Raw genomic sequence first — 25599 nt, 5'->3', positions numbered from 1 at the left:
TAGTGGAACAGCATTAGACAAAAGTAACATGTAGAGTGTTTTCTCTGGAAATGTTAAGTAAATGTATAACATGCCAGCTTAATACTTTACTTTAAGAACAGCTGAAGCAACTCAACCTATTAATAAATGACCTCAGAATTGATTTTCTACCTTAAATGTCGTTGAGCTTTATAACCAACTGGTGACAGACTTCCTTTTTCACCGCTTGGATTGCAGCAAGTGACCAAATAGATTGTTTTTTTTTTTTTAAATACGGGTGTCCTCCAAATGCCGCCTGTAGTCACCAGCAGGAGAATACTCATGTGATCATATATATCTAATTCAAGCCAATTAGAGTCCAATTCATTGTAATGATGCAGCATGATTTGAAGTTGAAGCTGAGTGGAGATAATGGTGCAGAGGTTGGATATATGTGTGTTACAGTACAGCAGCTCTGAACAAAATGACAGGCTTGGCCGTGACTTCAGGCACCCTTATATATGGAGTACAGATAATGATGCATTTAATGCAAATAATGCTTAATGGAATGGAATTTCATAGTTGATATTTTTCATCTTGCCAACAGGATCTGGTAGATTATTTCTATTCTGTCAGGGTCTGAGGGTTAATCTTGTGTTTTTGGTTGTGATTGTCTTACATTGGATTAGTGACTCCAAGCTTTCTGTGATTCAGTTCGTGTGGGCTCTTTGTTTCATGTCCCATATTCTTGTTATATTTCCTTGGTTTGATAAATGTTCTTGGTCTGTCCTGCATGCTGCTGCCCCTGTACACCTGAGTGGCTAATTATCACCACCTGCCTCATGTTAACTATCCTCCCCGTCTTGCTTTGCTCGCTGCCAGTTCAGTCATGTCTTCTGCTTGTTCAGTCTGTCAGTGATTTAGTTCCCTGCTTATCTCGCCCTCTCATCTGTACATCCTGCATTTGCGTCCTACGTCTCCCGCTTCAGCATCTATCCTGACATTTATCCTGCTTCGTAGCTAAAAAATGATGAGCGTTTGAACTAATAAATACATCAAACACGAGAACAAATTGTTTTAGAAATGAGACGAACAAATTGAATGAAATGTTCTGTTTCATGGTCTGAAAGGGAGAGTCCTCACTGGGAAAAAAAGCCCCTCAACAAAAAAACAAACAAATACAAGACGTTTTTGCTTGAAATAAGCAAAAAAATCTGCCAATGGAACTAATGAAAATCGGCTTGTCAAGATTTCTTGAAATAAGATGTGATATTTGGGACTTTTCATATAAAAGTGATCTTGAAATTAGCTTAAAAACCTCTTCAAATGCAAAAAAAAGCTTGTTTCATATGATATGTGACTCAAAACAATTTGTTTTCAAGACTTTTTCATTTAACAAGATATTCTAGATGTATTGTCTTCAAACAAGTCCCTATATCTGGCTGAAATAGTACTTGTTAGGCAGTTGTGTCTTATAGTGTAATGAGATATTTTAACTAGAAATGCGACAAATATACTTGATAAGACTTTGATATATTCCAGTGCTGATCTGTCTACTGTTCTATGTCTGAGCCGTTTCCACCAGAAATCCCAGCATGTGTGTTCAAAAGCTTAAAATGACCTTTCACAAGCAGAAGTAGTGTGAAGTTGTTCTGTAGCTGCAAAGCCTTTATGACAGGAAGTGTTCGAGTGTGACTGAACAAGCTAAATGTCTGACTTTGGCAGTGATGACCACAATTCATCCCATCCTGTTTTATCCTCTCAGTAGACAAAGATAAAGAAAAGCCTCACTTATGTCATCATGTGGCTGGAGAACAGCAACAGATGGCAGGTAGATTATTTGGCATGAAACTATGACAAAGGTGCATCTTCCGGAGGCAAAGGCTGCTGTTAAATATGTCTTCCTTTGGGGAATCTAATGGTAATGGACCATAAGCTCCAAAAAAAAAATCAGGCAGAGAAACATTTGGACTCCACATGCAGCAGCAGGGAGGAAAATCCACTGAATCAGTGAACTAGAGAGCAAACAATACACTCCAAACGTGTGGAGCGTGCACTGTTTGTTTTTTCCCTGCAGACGGCTGATCTCTTCTTGAGGCATCTGCCCGTCACGCAGACAAAAACCCGCCCACAGTCACGCTGATATATCTCACAGCAGCACGTGCCGGCATTAAGGGTCTTTAAACTAAAAGAAGGGGATTGTGTTTAAGGAAGAGACAGAAAAAACAAAAACCCTCAGCTTTACTTTGCTGGGAAAGTCGGAGAGCAGGGGAAGAGATTGCCGGATAAAGACAGAGAACGGGTTTGATTGAGGAGCTCTCATCCTCTTACTGTATCCCTGAGGGGAGGAAGCTTGATTGGAAATCATCAAAATCCAAAGGCAGCGACACACTCTGCATCAGTTGGGTCCGATGAACGTGCCACGATGTGTTTTATGTGTGCAGACTGTCCGATGATGGTGCCTGCTGAATTGTAGTGTGTTTGGGGCCTGTCGTCCACATGCAAACAGTTTTTGGCTCTAAATCTGTAGCCTTTGTGTGGACTGGAACATCATATTTTGATGTGTTATCTAATTGGTTTAACCACAGAAAATGCACCAAATTCCTTTTGGTTCACAGGGACAATAGGAGACTCACCTTATTAGCAGCACTTTTTACACGTTTGCACAAAAATGTGCAGTTTCTCCTCCACTATATCAAAGAATGGAGGCATCAGAATGCACTGTGGGGTTCATCAAACAGAGACTCATGGTTTTTGTAAAAATACTTTATCTATACAGACCTTTACAGAAAATCCTTTCATTGAACCAAAGTGCTTTACAGCAGGTAATAAATAAAGAGAAGAACAAGTAAAAACAAATAAAAACACTAAAAGAACAGTGAAAGCAATAAAATACAACAAAATCGAATAAGATAAAAGTGTCATCATACTTCTGGGTATTAATGACATCCTAAATAAGCAGGTTTTTAGCTCATCCGACTTCTAGTTGTCAGAGCAACTGGAATTATGCTGAATTATTCAGTCAGTGAGTGGAGATAACGCGCAACAGTTGGGACAGTAATTAGAGCGAGTTAGCACTCGTACCCTGTATATATGCAGTCAGCTGTTACTGTGGTGTGTCTATATCAACAGGTTTATTTTGTAAACCGTGCTGTGTTGACATGATTCTTTTCAAAGAAACACAGGGGGGGATTGCTGAATTTTTAATAACGCTGTGTTCGTGCATACTTGACTTGAATCCAGCCAGCAGAGCTCAGCTGCTGTTTGGTTTTGGCTCCGGTTATAAAAACTTAATATTGATGATGGTGTTCGTGCTTTAGCTGGATGAAACAACTGACATGTTGAGTAAAAAATGAAAATAAAGGAGCATTTAGGAGCACCTTTGCTGCTCATCCTCTTTTCTCTCTCTGTCTCTGACCACTTTCCTTTCAAGCAACAATCGTATATCCTGCAGGTTTTAGATGTTTCCCTGCTTCAACACACCTGAATCAGATGAAATGGATCCCTTCAAAAGATTGTTAAGTTCTGCACAAGCCTGCTAATGGTGCATTGATCTGAATCAGGTGTGTTGAAGCAGGGAAACGTCTAAAATCTGCAGGACAGCGGGTGGATATCCCTGATGTAAAGAGTGCAAAAGCAAAAGAGTGCTTAAAAAAAACACCAAAGAAGAAGCAATGGAAAATAACATTTAAAGTTACCAAGTCATCTTGTATGCTTATAATCTTTCATTGGCTTATTTGTTAAGAGAATTCATAAGAAAAATCTGAGGAAATCTAAAATATAATAGATTTCCTTGTTTAAAAAAAAAGGGGGGGGGGTTAATGTTTTCTTTACATCTGGTGATTCCTGATCTTTAGTCTGGGGGACGAGACCCCAGCTTCAGCATTTGGATTGAAGATTTATGGCTCAGCTTAGATAATGAGAAGTAAACCACTCTTTTGTATTTATTCACTAATTTAGCACCAGTCTCTGCTTTGTCTTTCTCAAACTTAGTGACACATATCTGCACTCCTTGTACTAACATGAGAAAGGGAGAGGTTTAAAAAGTATACATTTCAAGGAATAAATGTGTATAAAAGCTGCTTTGTTTGTGAAATCTGTGTCTAAACAAGTGAGTTGGAGTAAGTTTGTGATGCCTTCCAGCTAAAGATGTCGTCAGCTGCATGTAGTGTCGTGTGTGACGCCCTGACTCAAACAAAAAGCTGCTTACTGTCAGCGCACGTTGATTAATCACAGCTCAAAGCTACAACTACAACTGACAGGATGGTATTTTCATATATTGCATCTTGATGGAAAATGGCAGCTGTACAAACAGACAGTAACTGTGATGAAAAAATTTGCTTGCGTGTGCAGTCTGCTGAAATAATTAACACTCTATATTCAATCTTTGTGCCGCTGAGGCAGAAATGGAACAAAATGTGGTGGATGAATTACCACATCAGTAATAAACGGCTGCCTTTTGCTGCTGAATGAAGGAAAAAAACCCACCAACAGATCTATTTTTGTTTCTCACCTTCAAGAGGCTTCATTCCAACAGATGAGATGTCGCGCAATTTCAAAGAGAGTTGTTTTATGCCATTTTTACACCAAAGTTAGTGTTGTTTAAACAGTTTTTTTTTTTTTTTTTAAGTACTAGAACAAAGAGATTAAATCCTTTACTATTCCCAGCAGCGGTGTGTTTACTCTCAGAGCTGCCGTGCCTTTAAAACCTGTCACAACGTCACTACAGCACGAAGGGCTGGCATTGAATCGTATCATGCATGCTGTTTGGATACAGTCTCTGATTAATTAACCTTTTTTTTTTTAAATTGTTTTTGACTGGACCTCAGAGGTGGGTAAAGTAGCCAAAAATTGTACTCAAGTAAAAGTACTGTTACTTCAGAATAATATGATTCAAGTAAAAGTAAAAATTAGTCATCCAAATAATTACTTGGGTAAGAGTAAAAAAGTGCTCGGTGAAAAAACTACTCAAGTACTGAGTAACTGTTGAGTAACGTCTGATTTATTTGTTAACACAAGCACTCAATCAGACAGACAAAATTACTAAATAATCATCTTTTTTATTAGAGTTCATCCAACTGATCAAATAAATTAAAATGAATTAATTAATTTCAAAATAGCTTAAATTAAAATAATCCAGGTCAATTAAAAATAAAAGAGACTTAGGAAATGTTTAAAACATATGTAACCCATATGTAACCTAAAAAACAAACATTCACCTATCCATGGGGGGAAAAACGAGTTTAGGAAACTTAGCGCTACATGTTTCCTCAAGTTAGATGTTGAGTTTCTGCTGAAATGTGCGTTTGTTTTGGTTGACACAGAAGACACATAATGTAGCTGCTGTTTCTCACTCTTTGTAAGGTAAACATGCTTTCAGTATGAGGCCTCGTCTGCGTCTTCATTTCCCACCGTTGGTTCTGACATTTTTCATCTGTTTCTTTGTCCGTTTGCTACGACTGCTAATGCTAAAGCTAACCCGTCCCGCCGCTGAGATTGAGTATGGTCACGTGACCAGACTGCACGGCTGCGTCTGATTGGTGGAACACAGTCAGGTGGTAGAGCCTTTGGCGGAAGTCTCTCTCTCTGTCAGAATAAAACATTAAAATGAGGCGTACGCGGGGGGATAAAAATAATGAGGCGTAGAATACCAAAGAGGTAAGAAGAAAAGTAACCAGCTCATTGTAGCCTAATGTAGCGGAGTAAGAGGACAGTTTCTGCTGCACACATATACTCAAGTAAAAGTAGAAAGTAGAGAGATTTAAAACTACTCCTAGAAGTGTAATGTTTTCAAAAACATACTCAAGTAAATGTAACTCGTTACTACCCACCTCTGCTGGACCTACATAGCAGAACTGAAAGCGAGCTTCCAGCTTTCTAACAGATCGTAAAATCGGTCAATCTTGTTTCTTTCTGTCCTCGAGTTGGTGCTGTCAGTTTCAGAGCCTCCATGTGAGACGTTATTGTCAGTAAACGTGTGTTTCTGTGGAGAAAAAGTAAGCTGTGCCCACTCTTGTTGCCATAACCACACCCTAGTTCCCATCAATGCTGATCAGAGCTGGAGCCGATAAAAACACCTCCAACTGCTGCATTGGATGTGGTTGATAAAACTCTTTTAGATTCAGGAACAGGTACATTATTAGTGAATGTTTCTTCTGACTGTCTGTTGTTTCCATTTCAGGAGAATGGCGTGGAGTTTGAAGCTTGCCTCGTGGCGCAGTGTGACTCTCTGATCGAGGCGCTGACCCGGCAGAAAGCCAAACTGCTCACCAAAGTCACCAAGGAGAAGGAGTACAAACTAAAGGTGAAACTGGTTGATCTCTGTCCATCCAACCTTCCAGTGGATCACTCCACCGATTATAAACCAGCAGTGGGTCATTATCTGGATCCAGATGAATGTTTGGAACCCAGTTTAATCTGAAAACATGTGGGACTTTTCTCGGGAATTGCACTGAACCAATACTTTGCTGTGAACCTTTCAACCTATGACAATACTTTTTCTTTTTAATCTTCTTTTTATTGTTTGACGTTCACAAACATTCAGAAAGAAATGATATGTAGCAAGAGCTCTTTCATCTTCTTTCCTTTCCTCTCGATGCAAAGTCGCCTGCAGACTGAGGTCTCAGCAACCTTATCAGTTGAGTGCAGGTCACAGTGTGTGAAATGAACCTAATAAATAGGGTGTCATCATAAAAGTTTATGTTTATAGCCCATCAAAGGCTGCAGTCATGCTACGCTCTACTTGGTGCAGCCTGAACAGATGTGTCACACAAATACAAAAAGCACATATCAACCAGATTTAAGCTTAGTTAGCTTAGCTTTTCTCACAGTTCTGCCAGTGTCGCCTGGCTCAGTGCATCTTCTCATGCTGCAGCTTTGTAGATGTCGGTCTTAGCAGTAATTACTCTGTGGGATGATCTGAATTTCTGACTCCATAAGAATTTTGCTCCAGGCTGCCTTTTTGGGCCCTTGTCTCACTCTCATTTGTCTTCTTAATTTCTCCAAACAAGCAACTCTTTTCTCCGAAATATAAACATTAGGAGGAGAGAAGAAACTGAAGACCAACTAAAGACTAAAGAATTTGCCTTTGCGGTGTGTTCTAGTTCTAATTTATTTGTTCGGACACCAGTGACCTGAGGAGGCGCCGTTTGGGTCGTATTACCACTTATCCCTGATGTTGGTTTTGGATATAAGAGGCCTTGGATCACAAGATTCAACCCATTCTCACTTCCAACACGTCGTGTACCGATGCTTTGGTCAGCAGCCTGCTGAGTTAGGTGTGGATGCAAAACTTAACTATTCAAAGTAGGGATGCACTGATCCGATATTTGGATCGGATATCTTTACCGGTATCGAAGAAAATTCGAAATCGGGTATCGTGACAATGGGCCGATCCCTGTCCTGTCCAGTATTAGCATTCATCCAAGGGCCTTCTGCCCCCTCTAGTGGTTTTTTATGTTTTTACCAAGCTAGAGAAGCTATTGTTTTGTTCAGATGCTTTCTGAACATTTACACTAAACTGTATATAGAGCTGTTTGCTATTTATTTTGAAAGTCTACCAACCAAGCTAGTGAAACTATTGTATTTTTTCTCAAAAGAATGATCCCAGTCTTTTCCACACAATGAAACTTACCGCTTGTTACCATGATTCCGTGCGGTTTTTCTGTATCGGTATCGGCCGATACTGAACCTCAGATATCGGTATCGGAGGTGAAAAACAGCGGATCGGTGCATCCCTAATACAAAGTGTCTCTTTTGGACTTGCAGGGGTTGCACAATGTGTATTCAGCTTTATGCATGCAGCATGCATATTTGATCTTTTTCTCTGTTTTTATCTACTTTTACTTTCAGTCATATTCACTTATTTTCTAAAAAGCTTTAACGTTTAAATATAAACCATCAAATCAGAAATAAACATCCTTAGTTGCACTAAAACAACCACTATCATTTTCAGGGATTTTTAGTACTTATTTTTGGCATCGGCTCTTAAACCACAACATTTTCTGTCTCGCCGCTTAATGGTTTTCGTCTGTATATCCACTGCTGGGGGTTCCCTATATGCCAGCGTATCACATGGATGCCTGCCCAGCTTCAACGTGCCCGCCGACCGACTGACCGTCTGGCTCATGGCGGGGGAAGGGAGATGAGGAAAGGGAGGGTGTTTGGATGGAAGCCCCAAGGACAGCTGTTGTCATTATCTGCTGACTGGGGATTGAGCTTTAGTTAGAGGGCAAAGAGCCGCAGGGTACGAGGAAGCTGGGAGACGAGCGGAAGAGACGGCTCATCAACCAAACTCCAAATCCTGAAAACTCATTTGGCAAACGTGGACCAGAAATTGATGTAAAGATTTGACTTGAGGCTACTTTTCGTATAGGCAACGGCATGACTGCTTCACATTTATATGGAGTTAATTTGGAACAGCAGATGTTTTAAATGAAACGTTTGCCAACGGGATTATTTTTTCTATTCATGGAGATGTTATTTAATGTATTTGACATGTTGCAAATTGTTCACTCAGAACATGTGGAGCTGGTTTTCCACTAAATTATCAGCAGTCCTGCAACATCATTAAACATTTATAGGCACAGCAATTGGAGAAGATTAGCATGTCGTGTGTTAATCTTACATGTAAGATTTTAAGCGCAGAACGATTCAGTCAGAAATTTGGGTGTTGTGAACGGTGGCTTTAATTAATGTGCATTAATCTGTATTTGCAAAACAGAGATATAAGCTTTTTAATAAGCCTCTATGAATACAGCTCGAACCAGAAAAAAATCGAATGACTGTAAGAGAAGTTGATGAAGGAGAAGCAGGAAAGCGACAGAATAGTTTGGGGAGCAGAGCATGAAATGTTCTGCACAAATCCTGCACAAACTGATGAATCGTGCACTTGATTTTTGATAATAAGATTGGCTTCAGTTCTAGATCAGTCAAGGACACAAAACATTTCAGAAATGCTCACTCAGCATGGTCAAATGAACTGGATCCCCGTCCTTGTAACAATTTAGATGCACAGGAGGGGAATTAAGTCATCGATAACAGCACGTCCGACACTGTGGACTGTTTAATGAAAATGTTTAAGATATTCTGCCCCCTCTAACTCTCTCTGTGGATTATTATGGTAAATGTAAGTAAAGCTGAATTCACAGCACAGATGTTGCCTTTAAGACCTCCAGTGTGTTTTGATAACTGCAGATTTTGAAGTGTGTTTGTATCTGTACTGAAACTAAACACAAGATTTCCTCTGACTCTTACTGCAACATTTATGTGTGGACTAAAAAAAAAAACATGTTTTGTGACTTACAATGTCAGCCTGTGCAGTTAATTCCCCACTGTTGACATGGCAACGGGAGGCGTCAGCAAGATGAAGCCTGTGTTGACATTGTAAACAGCACTTTTTACATCTTTGCACATAAATAAACGATTAAATTTTTACCACATTGGAAAAACAGAGGCATCAGAAGGTTTTTACGAATATTCTAAAGTCATGTCCTCTTTTCTCCACTTAATTCTGCATCTGAACTGTTCATAAAGTCCTGAATCACTGCTTTTCTTTACTGTATCAGCCCAAAAACCTGAACTCAAATGTGGCTCAGAGTGTGTGGAAGAGGTTGTGAATCATTAGCGACATGTCTGGTATCCAAATAAGGGGCTTGCATTAACATGCTTCAGGATTCCACCCCCACTTTTAAATTAATTTCACATGCATGTGGAACATATTGGAAAAGTCCTTCATCCAGATCTGACAGAAAGTGTCAGCAGGGAGGAAAGAAATTGTAATAAATGTGAAATTTACTCAGGCGTCTCGCCTCATCCTTCATGATGTTTGCAAAGGAGATAACGTGAACTGAACGGTGAACTTTTTTTGTGGTAAATAGTTATCGTGTGTATTCACACATGCAGATCTAAACTGACATTTAAATCAGATATTTTCGAGCGTGCAGCAGGAGATATAGTTGCAGTTAATAAATGAAAATAGGATGCGGAGGAAAAAGCCCAAAACGGTTGGAGGGGTTCTCTCACGGTTTTCATTTTTCAATTTAAACTGCGGTTGACAGGTGAGTAATTAACTGTGATCTCATTAACCATCAAACGAATGAGGAGACTAATCACCAAGACTCCATCTAATTAACTCTTTGATTCATTCAGGCGTCTGTTGGTTAACGCTGTAATTAATTGTCTCGGATTCACTGAAGTCACAAGACGTTTTCTATCTAATCTCTAACATAACGCTTCGAATCTGATATATTTCCTTTATACGTGTATAATGGAGACGATTAAAGACTGCAGATGGGTTAAAATGTGGTTCGGTTCTGATTAGATGTGAACAAAAGGCTTTTAAAGAGGAGACGGTTTGTCTGGTTGCAGTTGGCCTCGAATGACTGACTCCAACAACCCTTCATATCTCATTTCCCTCACCTTGTTCTTTTCCCTCTTTCACCTGGAGCCATACCGCTGATGATGGGATTTTGGCAGCTGTTTTCCCAATCGCGGAAGTACAATATTATGCTGCCAGTCAGTTTTTCTCCTGCCTTTTACCTGCCGGCCACGCACTCACCTGCTTCTGCCACTTCCAAATCCACTGAAAAGGTGTTTCCTTCTTCCCGAATGTTGCAGAGCCTGAAAACAATACAGTCTGAAGTCTATTAACTATTTTACAGGGAGGAATTCCCTAAAAAAAAACAGGCTAAAGACGAGATCCAAAAGAAGTCTAAAAACCCACAACAACAAGTGAAACCAGGTTCATACAAGAGCCAGAAGCCAGAACCCGGTCCCTGAGAACAGAATACTGGAGGCCTGATGCTGGACGGCAGCTTCAGGTTCAGTTTAGAGACACAACACATTAAGAAGATACAAGACTACATCAATCAAAGGCTACGTTTATCAGTTCCATCACGTTATATTCATGTAGTATCTGAGTACGTTTATATCTGTGTGTGTTTGCACGCCTTCCCAGCAGAGGGATGGGGTACGGACCCCCTTAAAGGGACAGGACAGGCTAACTGGGTGAGACCAACCAGGTCGACAGTTTTCTTTTTTTTTTCAGTGGTTAATTTCTTTTTTTTTTTTTTTAAACATACATTTATTGGTTTTTCATGTTAATATAACAACATCCAACAATTTAAACTTCCAAAACATATGGCAGTAAAGAAAATAATAATTAAATTATTAAAAAAGATACAATAAACCGCAGCAATTAGACAGCAAATTACTGTGCAATGAATATGAAATAATGAAAATGATAAAATTAAATAAGTAAATAAACACATGTATAAATAATGATGATAATACAGCTTGCACTCCTAACAACAAATTAAATCATTTTCATTATCTCATTCTCCCTCCCTCAACAGTTCCAGAAATATCCTCCAAATATCATAAAATTCAGAAGCCCTCTTTCTAACAATATAGGCAAGGCAAGTTTATTTGTATAGCACAATTCAAAGTGCTTTACAGATACATTAAAACAGTACAAATAAAAAGCATGATTTAAATTTTAGACAAAAAAGAAAGAAATAAGAACAATAGATAAAATCTGATGAAATCAGTAGTTAAAATGTGATTAAGGTCAATATAGGTCAGTTTCTCAAGAGCCAAACTCCATGTTAAGTTATTTTTGTGGTTCATTTCTGATCAGTCTGGCACAGCTGTTATCTGCACTGCTTCGTTATTGTTCATCAGGTTTGGTGTTTTGTCGTCTTTGTAATGAATCCAGTTGTTGTCGCCCTCTTCCCACACGAGCCAACTTTCAGACAATCAGCATTCTACCTACGTGTAGCGACATCTCAAGAAGTGTGCACTGTCAGATATATATATATATATATATATTTGTGTGTAAATATATATGTGCATTGCTACTTGCAGCAGCTAATTTGTCTGGTCTGTGCTTGTTTTAAAGGTCGTGCGTGACCAGATCACCCACTGCACCATGAAGCTGCGTCAGACCACCGGCATGATGGAGTACTGCCTCGAGGTCCTCAAAGAAAACGATCCCAGCGGTTTCCTGCAGGTATCTGACAGCAGTGTCTTTTAGCTCGTGAGATTTTGATCATTACAACTTTCTTAACGTGGTCTCTCACAAGTGATTAAGCAGAAGGATGAAGAGAGAATACAGTGATAAGTTCTAAGCTTGTTTGGGAGTATTCAAAGATACAGATTGTATCCCTGAAGACACAATGAAACAGCGAGTGTACCTCACCTCATTATTATCTTAAAAATGTTGAACAGATGAACAACCAAGCAACATTGAACCCACATGGCAGGAAGAGGAATGACACATTTCACAGTTTGCAAGCGTGCAACAGACGGAAAGCATTGAAATATGACATCAAATGAGGGAAAAAAAGGCGAAATTAATGTTAAATGAATCATCAAACTGCCTTACAAGTGTGTTAATATAATTTTCTCCAAAGATGACATGAGTATCTGCTGCTTCAATGGCCCGGCTTCATGTGAAGGAATCCAAAATGCAAAAAAACCCACAGAAGACAGATAAACAAAGCCAAGAAACAAAGCTAAGCTTGTATTATGATTTAATCAAACACAGCAACACGTGTTGGGCTTTTTGCTTCAAATAAACAAATGTATTTGTTAAATGATGTGAGAATAAATAGGAGAGTCTCGGCCTATTGTTAGAAATGAATTCTCTTGCTGGAGAAAGACGGCATTAGTGAAGAGGAGAAAGAGGAAGGAGTAATGGAGATCAAGGCTGCTTTTCAGGAACTCAAACCCCCCACACACAGATCCCTCTGCTTCCATTTCTTCTGAATATTTCATAATGTATTGATTATATGCTTACTTGTTGTCGGCAGTGTCTACATTCTAAATAGAGGCTTTTAAAGAATTAAAGCTGGATTCAGCGCCAGATGCAAGCTGAGGAGCAACTGTAAATTCTCAGCAGTTTATACTAATCTGACACAGAAAATTACGTTAAACGAAGCGAAAGCTTAGGGATGGATTTCGAAATCCTTGGCTCACGTCGCGCCTCGGAAAAAAAAAATCGGCAGTCGCATTCTTTGCAGTTGAGTGCTGTTAAGTGTAATATATTCATTTAGCTTCCCTCTCCCGGGGCAGCGAAGCTCCTGCTGCGGACAGCGATCTAATTCTAATGATGTTCACTCATGAGATGCAAAGTAATAGAGCGAGGCCACTGGAAGGCATCCCAGCAGAAAGAGGCTGGCAGGTTAACAGACAAATACAAGTATATTAGAAAATATTCAACGACTGCGAACGTGTAAACACGCACCTGATTTATTTATTATTTATTTATTCAGTCATTTATTATTATTATCATTATTATTATTATTATTATTATTTTTAGTTGGTAGTAGTATTTTTTTATTAGAATTGGTATTATTATTGTTGTTGTTAATATATAATCATTGAAAATATTAATAATTTTTTGAGCTACTTGACTAATTTGAATTCCCCATTGGGGGATGAATAAAGTATTTTTTTTATTCCATTCTTCTGATGCTTTAACCTTTCTGTGCAGATCTCAGACGCCCTGATCAAGCGAGTGACATCATCTCAGGACCAGTGGGTGAAGGGGGCCCTGGAGCCGAAGGTGGGCCCCGACTTTGACCTCACTCTCAGCACCGACTCGCTCCTTCAGACCATCCTTCAGTTGGACTTCAGCCAGGGCAAAGGCGAGCACAGTTTTCTCTTTAATCTGTTTTCACAACAAAGACGCAGATCCAGATCTCCACTGGTTGAAATGTTGCTCTTGTCCCAGTTTGTGCCGCAGATTTTCTGTTGAGATGATGAAAAGTCAAGAGACAAGTCTATCTATTCATGACAAACAAAAAGTGACGCTCGGAGGTAAACTTGAGGAAAAGTACAGCTTCTTTTAGTTCTAAGGTTTAACTTACTGGGACATTAAAAAGAATAAAACATCTGGTCTTTAGCGGGTCCGAAACTTAAACATCAGCAACGATCTTTAGAGAAGTAATTGTTGCTGCCCATCGATCTGGGAAGGGTTATAAGGCCGTTTCTAAACTATCTGGAGTCCATTGTTCTACAGAGAGAAAGATTATCAACACGTGGAAAACATTCAGGACAGCTGTCAATCTTCCCAGGAGTGGACGTCCCAGCAAGGTCACCCCAAGGTCAGAAACCCAAGAGCTACATCTCAGACTCTGCGGGCCTCAGTCAGCATGTTAAAGGTTAAAGGTCGTGACAGCACAGTTAGAAACAGACTGAACAGGTATGGCTTGTGTGGAAGGGCTGCAGGAGAAAGCCTCTTCTCTCTAAAAAGAACATGGCAGCACAGCTTAGGTTTGCAAAGCTGCATCTGAACAAACCACAAGACTTCTGGAACAATGTCCTCTGGACAGACCAGAGCAAAGTGGAGATGTTTGCTCAGAATGCACAGCAGCACGTTTGGAGGAAACCAAACACAGCATATCAGCACAAACACCTCACACCAGCTGTCAAGCACGGTGGTGGAGGGCTGATGATCTGGGCTGGTTCTGCAGCCACAGGACCTGGCAAAAGATAAAAGATAAAAGCCACAGATAAAACATTGTTTTATCTTGTGTTTATTGTTTATCTTTAAGTATCTTTATATGTCCTCATATGAAAACCTTGGAACTGAAAGAGGGATCTTTTATACATGATTGTAAATTAACCATCTTGACACGCAAACAACACTGATCTACAACACAATGCACTCCTTTATGTGGTATTTCAAACATAAACATGTAATTTTCTATTCACTGGCTGTTACGACACAGCAAGCAGTTTGGTGTGTAGATTCATTCCCAGAGTTACCCAAATGTATCGGTGCATAAAATATGTGATCAACATTATGCATATTTCATCTGTATGCTGCTCCACTGAGGCGGTAAATAAAGTGTTTTTTCTAAGGATGCGGGGGGAACATGGCTCCTTAATAATGCTCATTCATCTCTGTTGTTATGTATTATTTTATACTTATGAGGTATTCATAAGGCTGTGCAACTCATTCACATTTTTATAGAAGGAAACAAAATACCCTTTAAATAATTGGGTACTGTTGAATTCCTTCATGCCTTCAAACAAACATCTACAGGTCATGGCTCAGGTTCAGTCACACTTGAAGGAGACTTTCTCTAATTTGAGCTCCAGTCAGAGTTGTTGGGAAGCAGAGAGGCTTTGATCTGTCCTCGTTTGTTCTTTCCGGCTGGTGACGTGAAACTTATTAGCGAGTTTCCCCACCCTGACATCTCACCGATCATCCGGAGCAAAGCAGCAGAGTTTAAAGATCGACAGTCGTGTTTCACATCCTTGAGTCGCGGTCTCTGAAATCCAGAGCAACGACACACAGTGCAGGAGTTCATTCTTCACCACTGTGTCTTCATTTTAACCTTCTACCCTGCATCAGAAATGCAAGATGTTAATGATTAACATGAGAATCTAAAGTTGAACAATTCCAACAGTCATATATGGACAATATGGAAGGCATTCCAGAGCAAGAAAAATACAATTTCTATGAAAAAGACCAAGGTTAAAGAAAACAACTGTTAAATTCTGTTTCAGATGTAGTTTTTTACTAAGGTCTGAGATCTTCTCTTTCTCTGTTATTTAACTAATTGTGTTTCACACTGATGAAGGATGAAATATAACAGAAGATTCACTGATATAAACTGCAAAAATCTGACCTTTAGACTGATATCACGAGGTGAAAACGTTGATTGATTGATAGATTTTTATTTTCAAACATGTATAAAAAAGAAAATGTATGTAGCTATTTGTACATACAAAAGAAAGAAAAAGAGAAAGAAAAATTCAATCACAAAGTGCTAATACATAACAAAACACTGCACATTGTTCTAAAAAGGAATGGGAAGAAGTACTTTTTTAGTTTCCCACCCTTTTTTAACTCTTCAGTTTGTAAATATGCTAACTACAATACACCTATATAAATATATGCCATATATACACTTCCTAAATATCTAAATAAATATATAATCACAAAAATACATATATACTACACACATATCCTTGTAAATATAAATGTAAATTGAATATATATAACTATCCCCATAAATAAATATATACTAATTAAATTACAATGTAACAATTAACCCTATTCTATTCATATATTTATCCCTCATCGTCCTCCGTTAACATACTTCCTCTTCCATGTACTTGAATTGAATTGACATTCACATCATTTCTGTGCTGTTTCATTGGGGCCACCTGGTTGGTTTCAGAGTAACGATCCCGATCTAAACTCTTCACTGGTTTTCGCTCTTTGCTGCCATTTTTCGTCAGTGTGCTGTTGTATTAAAACACCCATATCAACGTCATATTTCCAGATGTTCAGGAGATACCGTTATTGAAACACATGCAGGCAGCAGACAGTGGTGAGGCTGAGCTGGAGACAGAGAACCCGGGAGGTATTTCAGAGACCCTACTTCTCTCAGTAAACCTCTGTCACTCTTCCTTATATGTATTTTGTCCCTCCTTCCTCACCCCTGAGCCCTGGTCGCCCTCACTGTCGTCCCGATTAGAAACTCACAGATCTTTTTGTTCCACAGCATCCTCTTTTTCCCTTTGCATGGTTGTTGTTTTCCAGGACTTTGCTGCACACAGATAACTGTGAAAGATTTCTGTTGTTCTAATCTGCATTTAATGCAAAACACTGGATGCAAATATACTCAGGAACTGTGGTAAACTCTAATGGTTAGAATGGGGTGAAATAATAGAGCTAGCACAGTGGGTTGGTGTCATTTAGAGGGATTTATGAGTGAGGAACAACATGCAAGCTTCAGTGCAACAAGAAATTCTTGGAGGGTGGTGGATAAACTGGAATGGAAGAGGCAAAACTGGTGATATTTTTCAACTTGACCCGAGTTCAGAGTGCTTTTTGAGGAGAGGTTTTCTAACCGAGCTTCTTTGAATGCAGTTGGAAAGACATGACAGTGCATCAGAGTGGTAAAGCACCGAGAAATAACGCTAACACTGTAGTCTTTTAGGTAAATTCAAATTGTTTTCACCCACAGTTTAGGCTGAGTTCGCCTCCCAGTGTAATATGACATCAAAGAAATACCTCCACACAGATTTATCATTTCAAACAAACTATGATCAAGTACACTGGAAAAAATCAAAGTCTTACCAAGTATATTTGTCTCATTTCTAGTCAAAATATCTCATTACACTTAATATAAGACACAACTGCCTAACAAGTACCATTTCAGCCAGATATAGGGACTTGTTTGAAGACAATACATCTGGAATATCTTGTTAAATGAAAAAGTCTTGAAAACAAATTGTCACATATCATATGAAACAAGCTTTTTTTTTTATTTTACATTTGAAGAGGTTTTTAAGCTAATTTCAAGATCACTTTTGTCCGAAAAGTCCTAAATATCACATCTTATTTCAAGAAATCTTGACAAGCCGATTTTCACTAGTTCCATTGGCAGATTTTTTTGCTCATTTCAAGCAAAAACGTCTCGTATTTGTTTTTTTTTTTTTTTAACTTATTTTTGGAGGGGCATTTTTGCCAGTGTACTAAAAGCGTATGAACACTTTTTGTCAAACTGATGCATTATAGCCGGTTGAAAAGAGACCACAGAGGGCCACATGAAATCCAGCATGGTGCTCAGTTGAAATCTCACTTAAAATGAATGGCATGTGTCAAAGAATACACAGGAAACAGGAGAAGAACCCCCTGCTTCACATAGTATAGATAAAAGTTAAAACAGATTTAAATATTGTACAAAAGCACAAGTCGTACAGAAGTGATTTTCAGTGTTTAAACTGATGAATTTGAATGAAATGTTATGGAATAAGCTTCCTTCTATCATCAGTGCTGCCTTTCCCTCTGTTTATCAGATGAATGCGTAACGCTCACACCAACACACGTCTGCTCAGAGGTTATTTTTGCCCTGTTTTTTGACATGAGTGTCTCTTTCAGCCGTGGCTGCAACTGATTTTTCACCCAGCAGAGGGGTCTGCTTTTGAGTCGTCTGATTTTACGCAGATTTCCGCCTCTCTCAACCTTCTTATCTACCAGAGAATCATTCCTATCATTTTTAAAGTCATTGAAGACATTCACCTTTAGTCTCACATCCCTTCCTCACCTTAATCGACTGATTTCAGTTTTCCCAGTCGGTCCTCACAGCTCGAATCAGCCTGACCCGATGCACCTCTATGCACTTCCTCCCATTAGAGCGTTAACTGTCCACACGTGACTTAGTTTAAGCCTCTACTGATTCCCAGCTGTTGCCCTCGAACTGAACCTGGAGTACTTTCGCCCATAAGGCGTTTCTTTAATCTCACACTAGACTCTCATTAAAGCTGCTGTTTCTCTCCCTTCAGCCTTTGTGAATGCCACCGGTCACAGATGATGATTTCCCCCGATTGCCCTCCCTTTCTCGTCATTCAATGTTCACCTTTCCCTCCCTCTAAATTTCTTCTCCATCATCACCCATGCGTCTCTGAAATATAATGTCTCACACCTCTTCCCGCAGTGGAGTCTGGATCTTTGGTGCCAGCAGCTCCCCTCCTGCAGCTGGAGAAATGCTGCACCAGGAACAACAGCGTCACCCTGGCCTGGAGGGTCATTCTGCCTGCAGGCAACCCCATCGAGGGCTACATCCTGGAGCTGGATGACGGCAATGGAGGACAGTACAGGGTTGGTTTACAGCACATACTTTGTGTGAAACATACATTTAAACACACATTTACAAAGTGCTTCACCGTCATAAGAGCATAAATTCCATTAAAAAAAACAGCAAAATACAAGAATCCACTAATAAAAAGTAAGGCTGGGCAACGATTAAAATGTTTAACCTAATTAATCACATGATTTCCCTGATTAATCACGATTAATCGCATTTGTACGCAAAATCCAAAAATGAATCCAAAAGTAGCGTATAGCTTTTAGTATTTAGTTTTATTTTAAATGTGCTGCCATATGAATGAAAGTGCCATAACATTTGTTGTGCAAACACACTTTTAACATCAGCATCTTTCTGTAGTTTTTATGTAGAAGCCTCGCTCCACTGTCTGTTTCCTTGAATGACTTGCTGCTATCAGTTGTGTGTGTTGCCTTTAAGGGATATTTTAGACTGGAACTACTACGCTGAGAAGACAATTCAACTTGGCTGTAAATGCAGGAGTTTTTTTTAAAATTTATTTTGAAATACGTGCTTTTATGTTGAAACAAGTAAAACAGGAAGTAGCGCCGGTTAACTCCGTGAGCTTCACACAGAGACCGAGGAGCACCTGTAGAGGTGATGTTAGACAGCAACAGACTTTTACAATAATAAAACCTGCGTTAATGCGCGATAAAATATTTATCTGCGTTAAATAATTAACGAGTTAACGCGATAATAACGAGTTAACTCGCCCAGCCCTAATAAAAAGATATCTTTAAAGAGTAAGTTTGACATAGAAGTAGCTTTTATAACTGTTGTGCAACTCTTATAGCAAATGTTCTACCTACATCCTCACCCTGGACACAATAACCCACATCTCATCTGCAGTCCTGGGAGCTCGAGCAGGGCTCTGAGGGGTGAAAAGGACAGTAATGTGGGATGATGCATGGCCAGTCGATGACTTCTAATAGAGCAATATGATTTTAAAATCAATTCTAAATGCGACTGGTGGGCAGCCAGGCTAAAATACGGAGACGTGTTTGCAGAATTTCCCAAACTGATTGTTCTGATTGTAGATTTCGATCGATGCAGTTTGGAAAATGTCACTGAAAGGTTTTGAAGGGTCATCGTTGGAATCAAACAGTATTCGTGGATTCTTTTGCCCCATAAGTTTAACATTGAGAAATTGCAAAAGTGCAAAGATTTTATGTCTTCGAGGCAAGTTGTGAGTGAATTTACTGGCAGTCTTGATTTGCCAGTGACCCGAGCAAGTGGTAAAATGTACATAAAAAATAGCAGAGGGCCCAGAATAGACCCTTGAGGAACACCATTAGGGATTTATACCAAACTGGAGCTAGAGTCCTCTATAAAAACAGAATGGAAGCTAAACCAGTCATGTGCAATACCATTCCACACCTACAATTTTCCAGTCTGTTAACTGGGATGCCATGATCTATTGTATCAAAAGCTCTACAGATCAACGGTGTTAGGAATGTACAGCAGACATCAGAATAAAGCCGTCTGATCATCATCTAATTCCACATCTTCCAACCCTTGTTATTAATAATACATGTACTTCTCCACAGATGGAAATTTGTGTGTGTGTAATCAATGATGTCGTGAGTGAACACGCATCAAAGGTGCTTGAGTAATGCTTGCATCTATATCGTGCATTATCCAGGGAGTTAAAGTTTGAGTGTTTATACATGAGCTGCATTTGTAATTATGCTAAAATGTGTTCTCCCTCAGGAAGTGTATGTGGGGAAGGAGACGATGTGCACGGTGGACGGGCTGCACTTTAACAGCTCCTACAACGCCAGGGTAAAAGCCTACAATGCTGTTGGCGTGGGACCCTACAGCAAGACGGTGGTGCTCAAAACCTCTGATGGTATGTGTGTGAGAAGGGAAGAGAAGATGACTGAAAGTAAGCGGTATTTCCAGATAATTTGGGAAATGTCTCACCTTCAACATTTTATATGTATTTTCTATGTTCTATTGCGGGGATGTCCACATCCGGTCATCCAGGGCCGCTGTCCTGCAGGTTTTAGGTGTTTACCTGCTTCAGCACACCTGATTCAGATCAATGCATCATCAGCAGGCTTGTGCAGAACTTAACAATTTGTTGAAGCGATCCGTTTAATCTGAATTAGGTGTGTTGAAGCAGGGAAACATCGAAAACCTGCAGGACGGCGACCCTGGAGGACCGGATGTGGGCATCCCCGTTCTATTGTGAATAAAACTTCGATTTAAGAGCGTTCTGCTTTTATTTATATTTGAAAATGTAGGTTTGTAGAGACAGTCAATATCTAAAGAAAACAGAAAGGACGACAAAATTGGCAAGAGGAGGTCATAAAAGCAGTTCAAAGGAAGGAAAAAGAAAGCAGGAAAAAATATAGAAGAAGAGAGACAAAAGGGAGGATGGCAAAAAGACTAAATCCTCCTTCACAAGGTGGAGTCACTTGAAAACGCCACATCCCTAAACACTGACACTTTCTCTTTGCCAGCCGTGATGACAATAGACCGTACAGTCTGCTTTCTGGCTGATAACCGCTTATCCCTCCTATCCTCTCTTTATTTAATTATATCCTCCTGCGTCCTCTCCCTCTTTTCTTTCATAAGTGCACAGCTACACGCTGACAGTCGTGACGGAATCCGTCTGTTGTTCATTTGGCTCCTAAACAAACAATCCTACAAAAGCACATAGTCTGTGTGTGTAAACGCTGCATATGTTTGCATCTTTCCCTCGGGCTGCACGATAAATGCTGTTGTTTGTGCATTTGTGTGTTTTCCCCTCATAGCTGAACCCACTCAGTGATTCACTAACTTTGTATAAAATGGTGAAACACAGATAAATCTGCCCCGAAGGAACCAGCTGTGCATGAAGTGTTTTCAGTGTTCGAATGAAAGATCAAACGTCTGTTGTTCATCCTTTAAAGAGTTTTTATTTGTTCTTGAAAATGTAGATAATATGACGGTGAGTTTATGCTACTATTACAAAAAAATTAGGGCTGGGCACGTTAACTCATTATTATCGCATTAACTCGTTAATTATTTAACGCTGATAAATATTTTAGCGGCATTAACGCAGGTTTTATTATTTATTTTAACCAGAAAAGAAAGTAATTGGCGTAAAAGTAACTTTTACTCGGCCATTTTCATTTCAAAGTTCTTCCGAAAGCTGTACACTACTTTTGAATTCATTTTTGGATTTTGCGTACAAATGCGATTAATCGTGATTAATCAGGGAAATCATGTGATTAATTAGATTAAAAATTTTAATCGTTGCCCAGCCCTAAAAAGAAATTCATCTTGTTTCTTAAAACTTTAACATTTTATCTCATTTAATGTTAACATACCTCATTTTTTAGTTGGTTTTTCATTGATTTAGTTATTTGTCCTTATTCATTTATACTGCAACCACACAGCGTTCGCTTCTAAAAAATCATCCAGTTTCATTAAATGAATGGTTGCTGTGTCTCACATGAGTTTGTGTTTAACTCCTTTTAAGACCTGGTAGGGATCAGTTGATTTAAACCCTGTATAAGACTGTATCGGAGTATTTTCATTTTATTTTCTCTGACATGCAAACCTTTAGCAGATTCAACAGGCAGATGTGAATCACATGTTGTTTTCTGATATAATCTGATGCAGAAGTTGAAGAATAAACGGATATTATGAACCGATTTTTAACAGGAATACATCGACAGTTTTGAGTATGACTTTCGGCTTGTTCCTGCAGTGGCGTTTTTCACCTTCGACCCCAGCTCAGCCCACCGGGACATCGTCCTGTCCAATGAAAACCACACGGTCTCCTGTAACAGCTATGATGACCGCGTGGTGCTGGGGACGGCTGCTTTCTCCAAGGTGAGGTGTCTGTCCTCTCTCCCTCAAGGAGTGATGTCGGTGGCTCGTTCACACCAGAGATTAAAAGCTATCGCATCTCTTCACAACTCAGGGCATTCACTATTGGGAGGTCAGCATTGATCGCTACGACAACCACCCAGACCCTGCGTTTGGAGTGGCGAGGATCAACACCATGAAGGACATGATGCTGGGGAAAGACGACAAAGCCTGGGCCATGTACGTGGACAACAACCGGTCCTGGTTCATGCACAACAACTCCCACACCAACAGGTAGCTGTTCACACTTTATTCAACATCTCAAAATTCTCAAATTAAAAAGAAAATCTCAAATAATCAGCACATCACCCCACCTTAGTTTCTTCCATAAGTGACCAACTGAAGGGCTGAGGGTCACCCTGACAGTTAATGCTGCTCACAGAGACACAAAGTCCAGTAGTTGATGGAGAGAAGAGGGCAGAGATGGGACCAAGTCACACATGTGCAAGTCTCAAGTCTTAGCTTTCAAGTCTCAAGTAAGTCTCAAGTCTTAGCTTTCAAGTCTCAAGTAAGTCCCAAGTGTTAGCTTTCAAGTCTCAAGTAAGTCCCAAGTCTTAGCTTTCAAGTCTCAACTCTCAAGTGTTAGCTTTCAAGTCTCAAGTAAGTCCCAAGTCTTAGCTTTCAAGTCTCAACTCTCAAGTGTTAGCTTTCAAGTCTCAAGTAAGTCTCAAGTCTTAGCTTTCAAGTCCCAAGTCTTAGCTTTCAAGTCTCAACTCTCAAGTGTTAGCTTTCAAGTCTCAAGTAAGTCCTCAAGTCTTAGCTTTCAAGTCTCAAGTAAGTCTCAAGTCTTAGCTTTCAAGTCCCAACTCTCAAGTGTTAGCTTTCAAGTCTCAAGTAAGTCTCAAGTCTTAGCTTTCAAGTCTCAATAAGTCCCAAGTCTTAGCTTTCAAGTCTCAAGTAAGTCTCAAGTATTACCTTTCAAGTCTCAATTAAGTCTCAAGTCTTAGCTTTCAAGTCCCAAGTCTTAGCTTTCAAGTCTCAACTCTCAAGTGTTAGCTTTCAAGTCTCAAGTAAGTCTCAAGTGTTAGCTTTCAAGTCTCAAGTAAGTCCCAAGTCTTAGCTTTCAAGTCTCAACTCTCAAGTGTTAGCTTTCAAGTCTCAAGTAAGTCCCAAGTCTTAGCTTTCAAGTCTCAACTCTCAAGTGTTAGCTTTCAAGTCTCAAGTAAGTCTCAAGTCTTAGCTTTCAAGTCCCAAGTCTTAGCTTTCAAGTCTCAACTCTCAAGTGTTAGCTTTCAAGTCTCAAGTAAGTCCTCAAGTCTTAGCTTTCAAGTCTCAAGTAAGTCTCAAGTCTTAGCTTTCAAGTCCCAAGTCTTAGCTTTCAAGTCTCAACTCTCAAGTGTTAGCTTTCAAGTCTCAAGTAAGTCTCAAGTCTTAGCTTTCAAGTCTCAATAAGTCCCAAGTCTTAGCTTTCAAGTCTCAAGTAAGTCTCAAGTATTACCTTTCAAGTCTCAATTAAGTCTCAAGTCTTAGCTTTCAAGTCCCAAGTCTTAGCTTTCAAGTCTCAACTCTCAAGTGTTAGCTTTCAAGTCTCAAGTAAGTCTCAAGTGTTAGCTTTCAAGTCTCAAGTAAGTCCCAAGTCTTAGCTTTCAAGTCTCAACTCTCAAGTGTTAGCTTTCAAGTCTCAAATAAATCTCAAGTCTTAGCTTTCAAGTCTCAAGTAAGTCCCAATTCTTAGCTTTCAAGTCTCAACTCTCAAGTCTTAGCTTTCAAGTCTCAAGTAAGTCCCAAGTCTTAGCTTTCAAGTCTTAAGTAAGTCCCAAGTAATGTTTTCTTGGTCAAGTCACCTTATTATTGCAATTTTACCTGCAGAATCTGATCTTAATAAAGTGAAAACACAAAGATATAAGTAACTGTCAGTAAACATCATTGGCCAATGTGTCCAACCTGTCCACCCCGTATCATATCAAGCTAACGTTAGCTAACTACTGACTAGGCTAACAGGATAATATTAGCTAATTTGACGAGCACTTACTGGTCAGAATGGATCTTCAAATGACGAACAAAGTTGGAAGTTGTCGTCTGGCTGTCTGAGATGTTGATGCCGCATGTCTTGCTCTGTGCTGTTCGTCTTTAGCCATCAAAATGGTAATTACGGAAGCCGAAGACAACGACTCTCGGTCCCGCTGACATGATGATGCGTATCTGATATGAGTTTATTCTCTCCAATAAACACTAAGGTATGTAGAGAGGGCATGGCTGATTCACAGGGTAGGGATCCAATCATGGCGCCATTCTCCTACCGGGTAATCGATGTTATTTTTTTAATTAATTTATTAATTTTATATCTGAAAACATGAACTGAATAACACTCAAGTCCTTCAAGTTATCGTGTCTCAAGTCAAGTGCCGAGTCTTTAACTTCCAAGTCCGAGTCGAGTATCGAGTCTTTTATTTTTTGTCAAGTCACAAGTCATCAAAACAGCGACTCGAGTCCAAGTCACAGTGGCTGTGTTCGAAACCGCCTACTTCTCCCACTACTCACACTAACTTTAACTTTTTTTAAGTTCCCAGATGCATACTAGATTCTCCGAAATGTTGGGTATGCATCATGAGGTTACTACTCATATTCAAACTACCTAAGATGCAACGTAACGTGACGTCGCCGATCGTCATTTCCTGTCAAAACGACAGTTTCAAGCTAGCTACAACGAGGGTAGGTTCACTTCCTGTTTTCAAAACAAAAGCACCAATTGTATCGTAATGGCTTTCCCTATGATAAAAAACAACGGGTATTTTATTTTGTGAAAATAACTGGAAGTGCGTTGCTCACTACGGCGAGCTTTAGTAGCGCCGAATTCGTGGGAACAAAATAGTAAATAGCCGGTATTTTGTCAGGTTTTCAACACGTTGGGGATCTAAACGACTACTTTCTCACCTGAAAATGTTTCAAATGTTGCTAAAGTTTACAGAGTTTAGAGCTTAAGGGAAATCAGCTTCAGGCCGGCTGATTTCGGCTCGGGCAGGAGCGAAATGCATTGTGGGTAAACGCTCTGCATACTGTCTGATCGAATGAGTAAGCCGTTTGCAAGTATGTAGTATGGAAGTATGTAGTATGGAAGTATGTAGTAGGCGGTTTCGAACACACCCCGTGACTTGAGTCCCCATCTCTGGAAGACGGTGATTGTGTATCAGCAGACTGTGGCTGCCTCAGA

At 39.6% G+C, this 25599-nt stretch overlaps 1 protein-coding gene across 3 annotated transcripts in view; it reads left to right on the top strand.

The window, feature by feature from the left end:
* Positions 1-25599, top strand: part of trim67 (tripartite motif containing 67) — a 68216-nt gene that overhangs the window by 32873 nt on the left and 9744 nt on the right. The window contains exons 3-10 of one of the 3 annotated variants that reach the window (XM_075459125.1): positions 6140-6262; positions 11858-11968; positions 13454-13607; positions 16260-16340; positions 18420-18583; positions 20298-20472; positions 22288-22412; positions 22504-22682. In XM_075459125.1, the coding sequence (XP_075315240.1) occupies positions 6140-6262; positions 11858-11968; positions 13454-13607; positions 16260-16340; positions 18420-18583; positions 20298-20472; positions 22288-22412; positions 22504-22682 (1112 nt within the window). The remainder of the gene's footprint in view (positions 1-6139; positions 6263-11857; positions 11969-13453; positions 13608-16259; positions 16341-18419; positions 18584-20297; positions 20473-22287; positions 22413-22503; positions 22683-25599) is intronic. The other 2 variants (XM_075459124.1, XM_075459123.1) reach the window with 2 other exon arrangements.

Source organism: Odontesthes bonariensis, chromosome 24 (genome assembly GCF_027942865.1).
Source record: "Odontesthes bonariensis isolate fOdoBon6 chromosome 24, fOdoBon6.hap1, whole genome shotgun sequence".
Taxonomy (NCBI): Eukaryota; Metazoa; Chordata; class Actinopteri; order Atheriniformes; family Atherinopsidae; genus Odontesthes; species Odontesthes bonariensis.
This window is presented reverse-complemented; position numbering and strand designations above follow the sequence as displayed.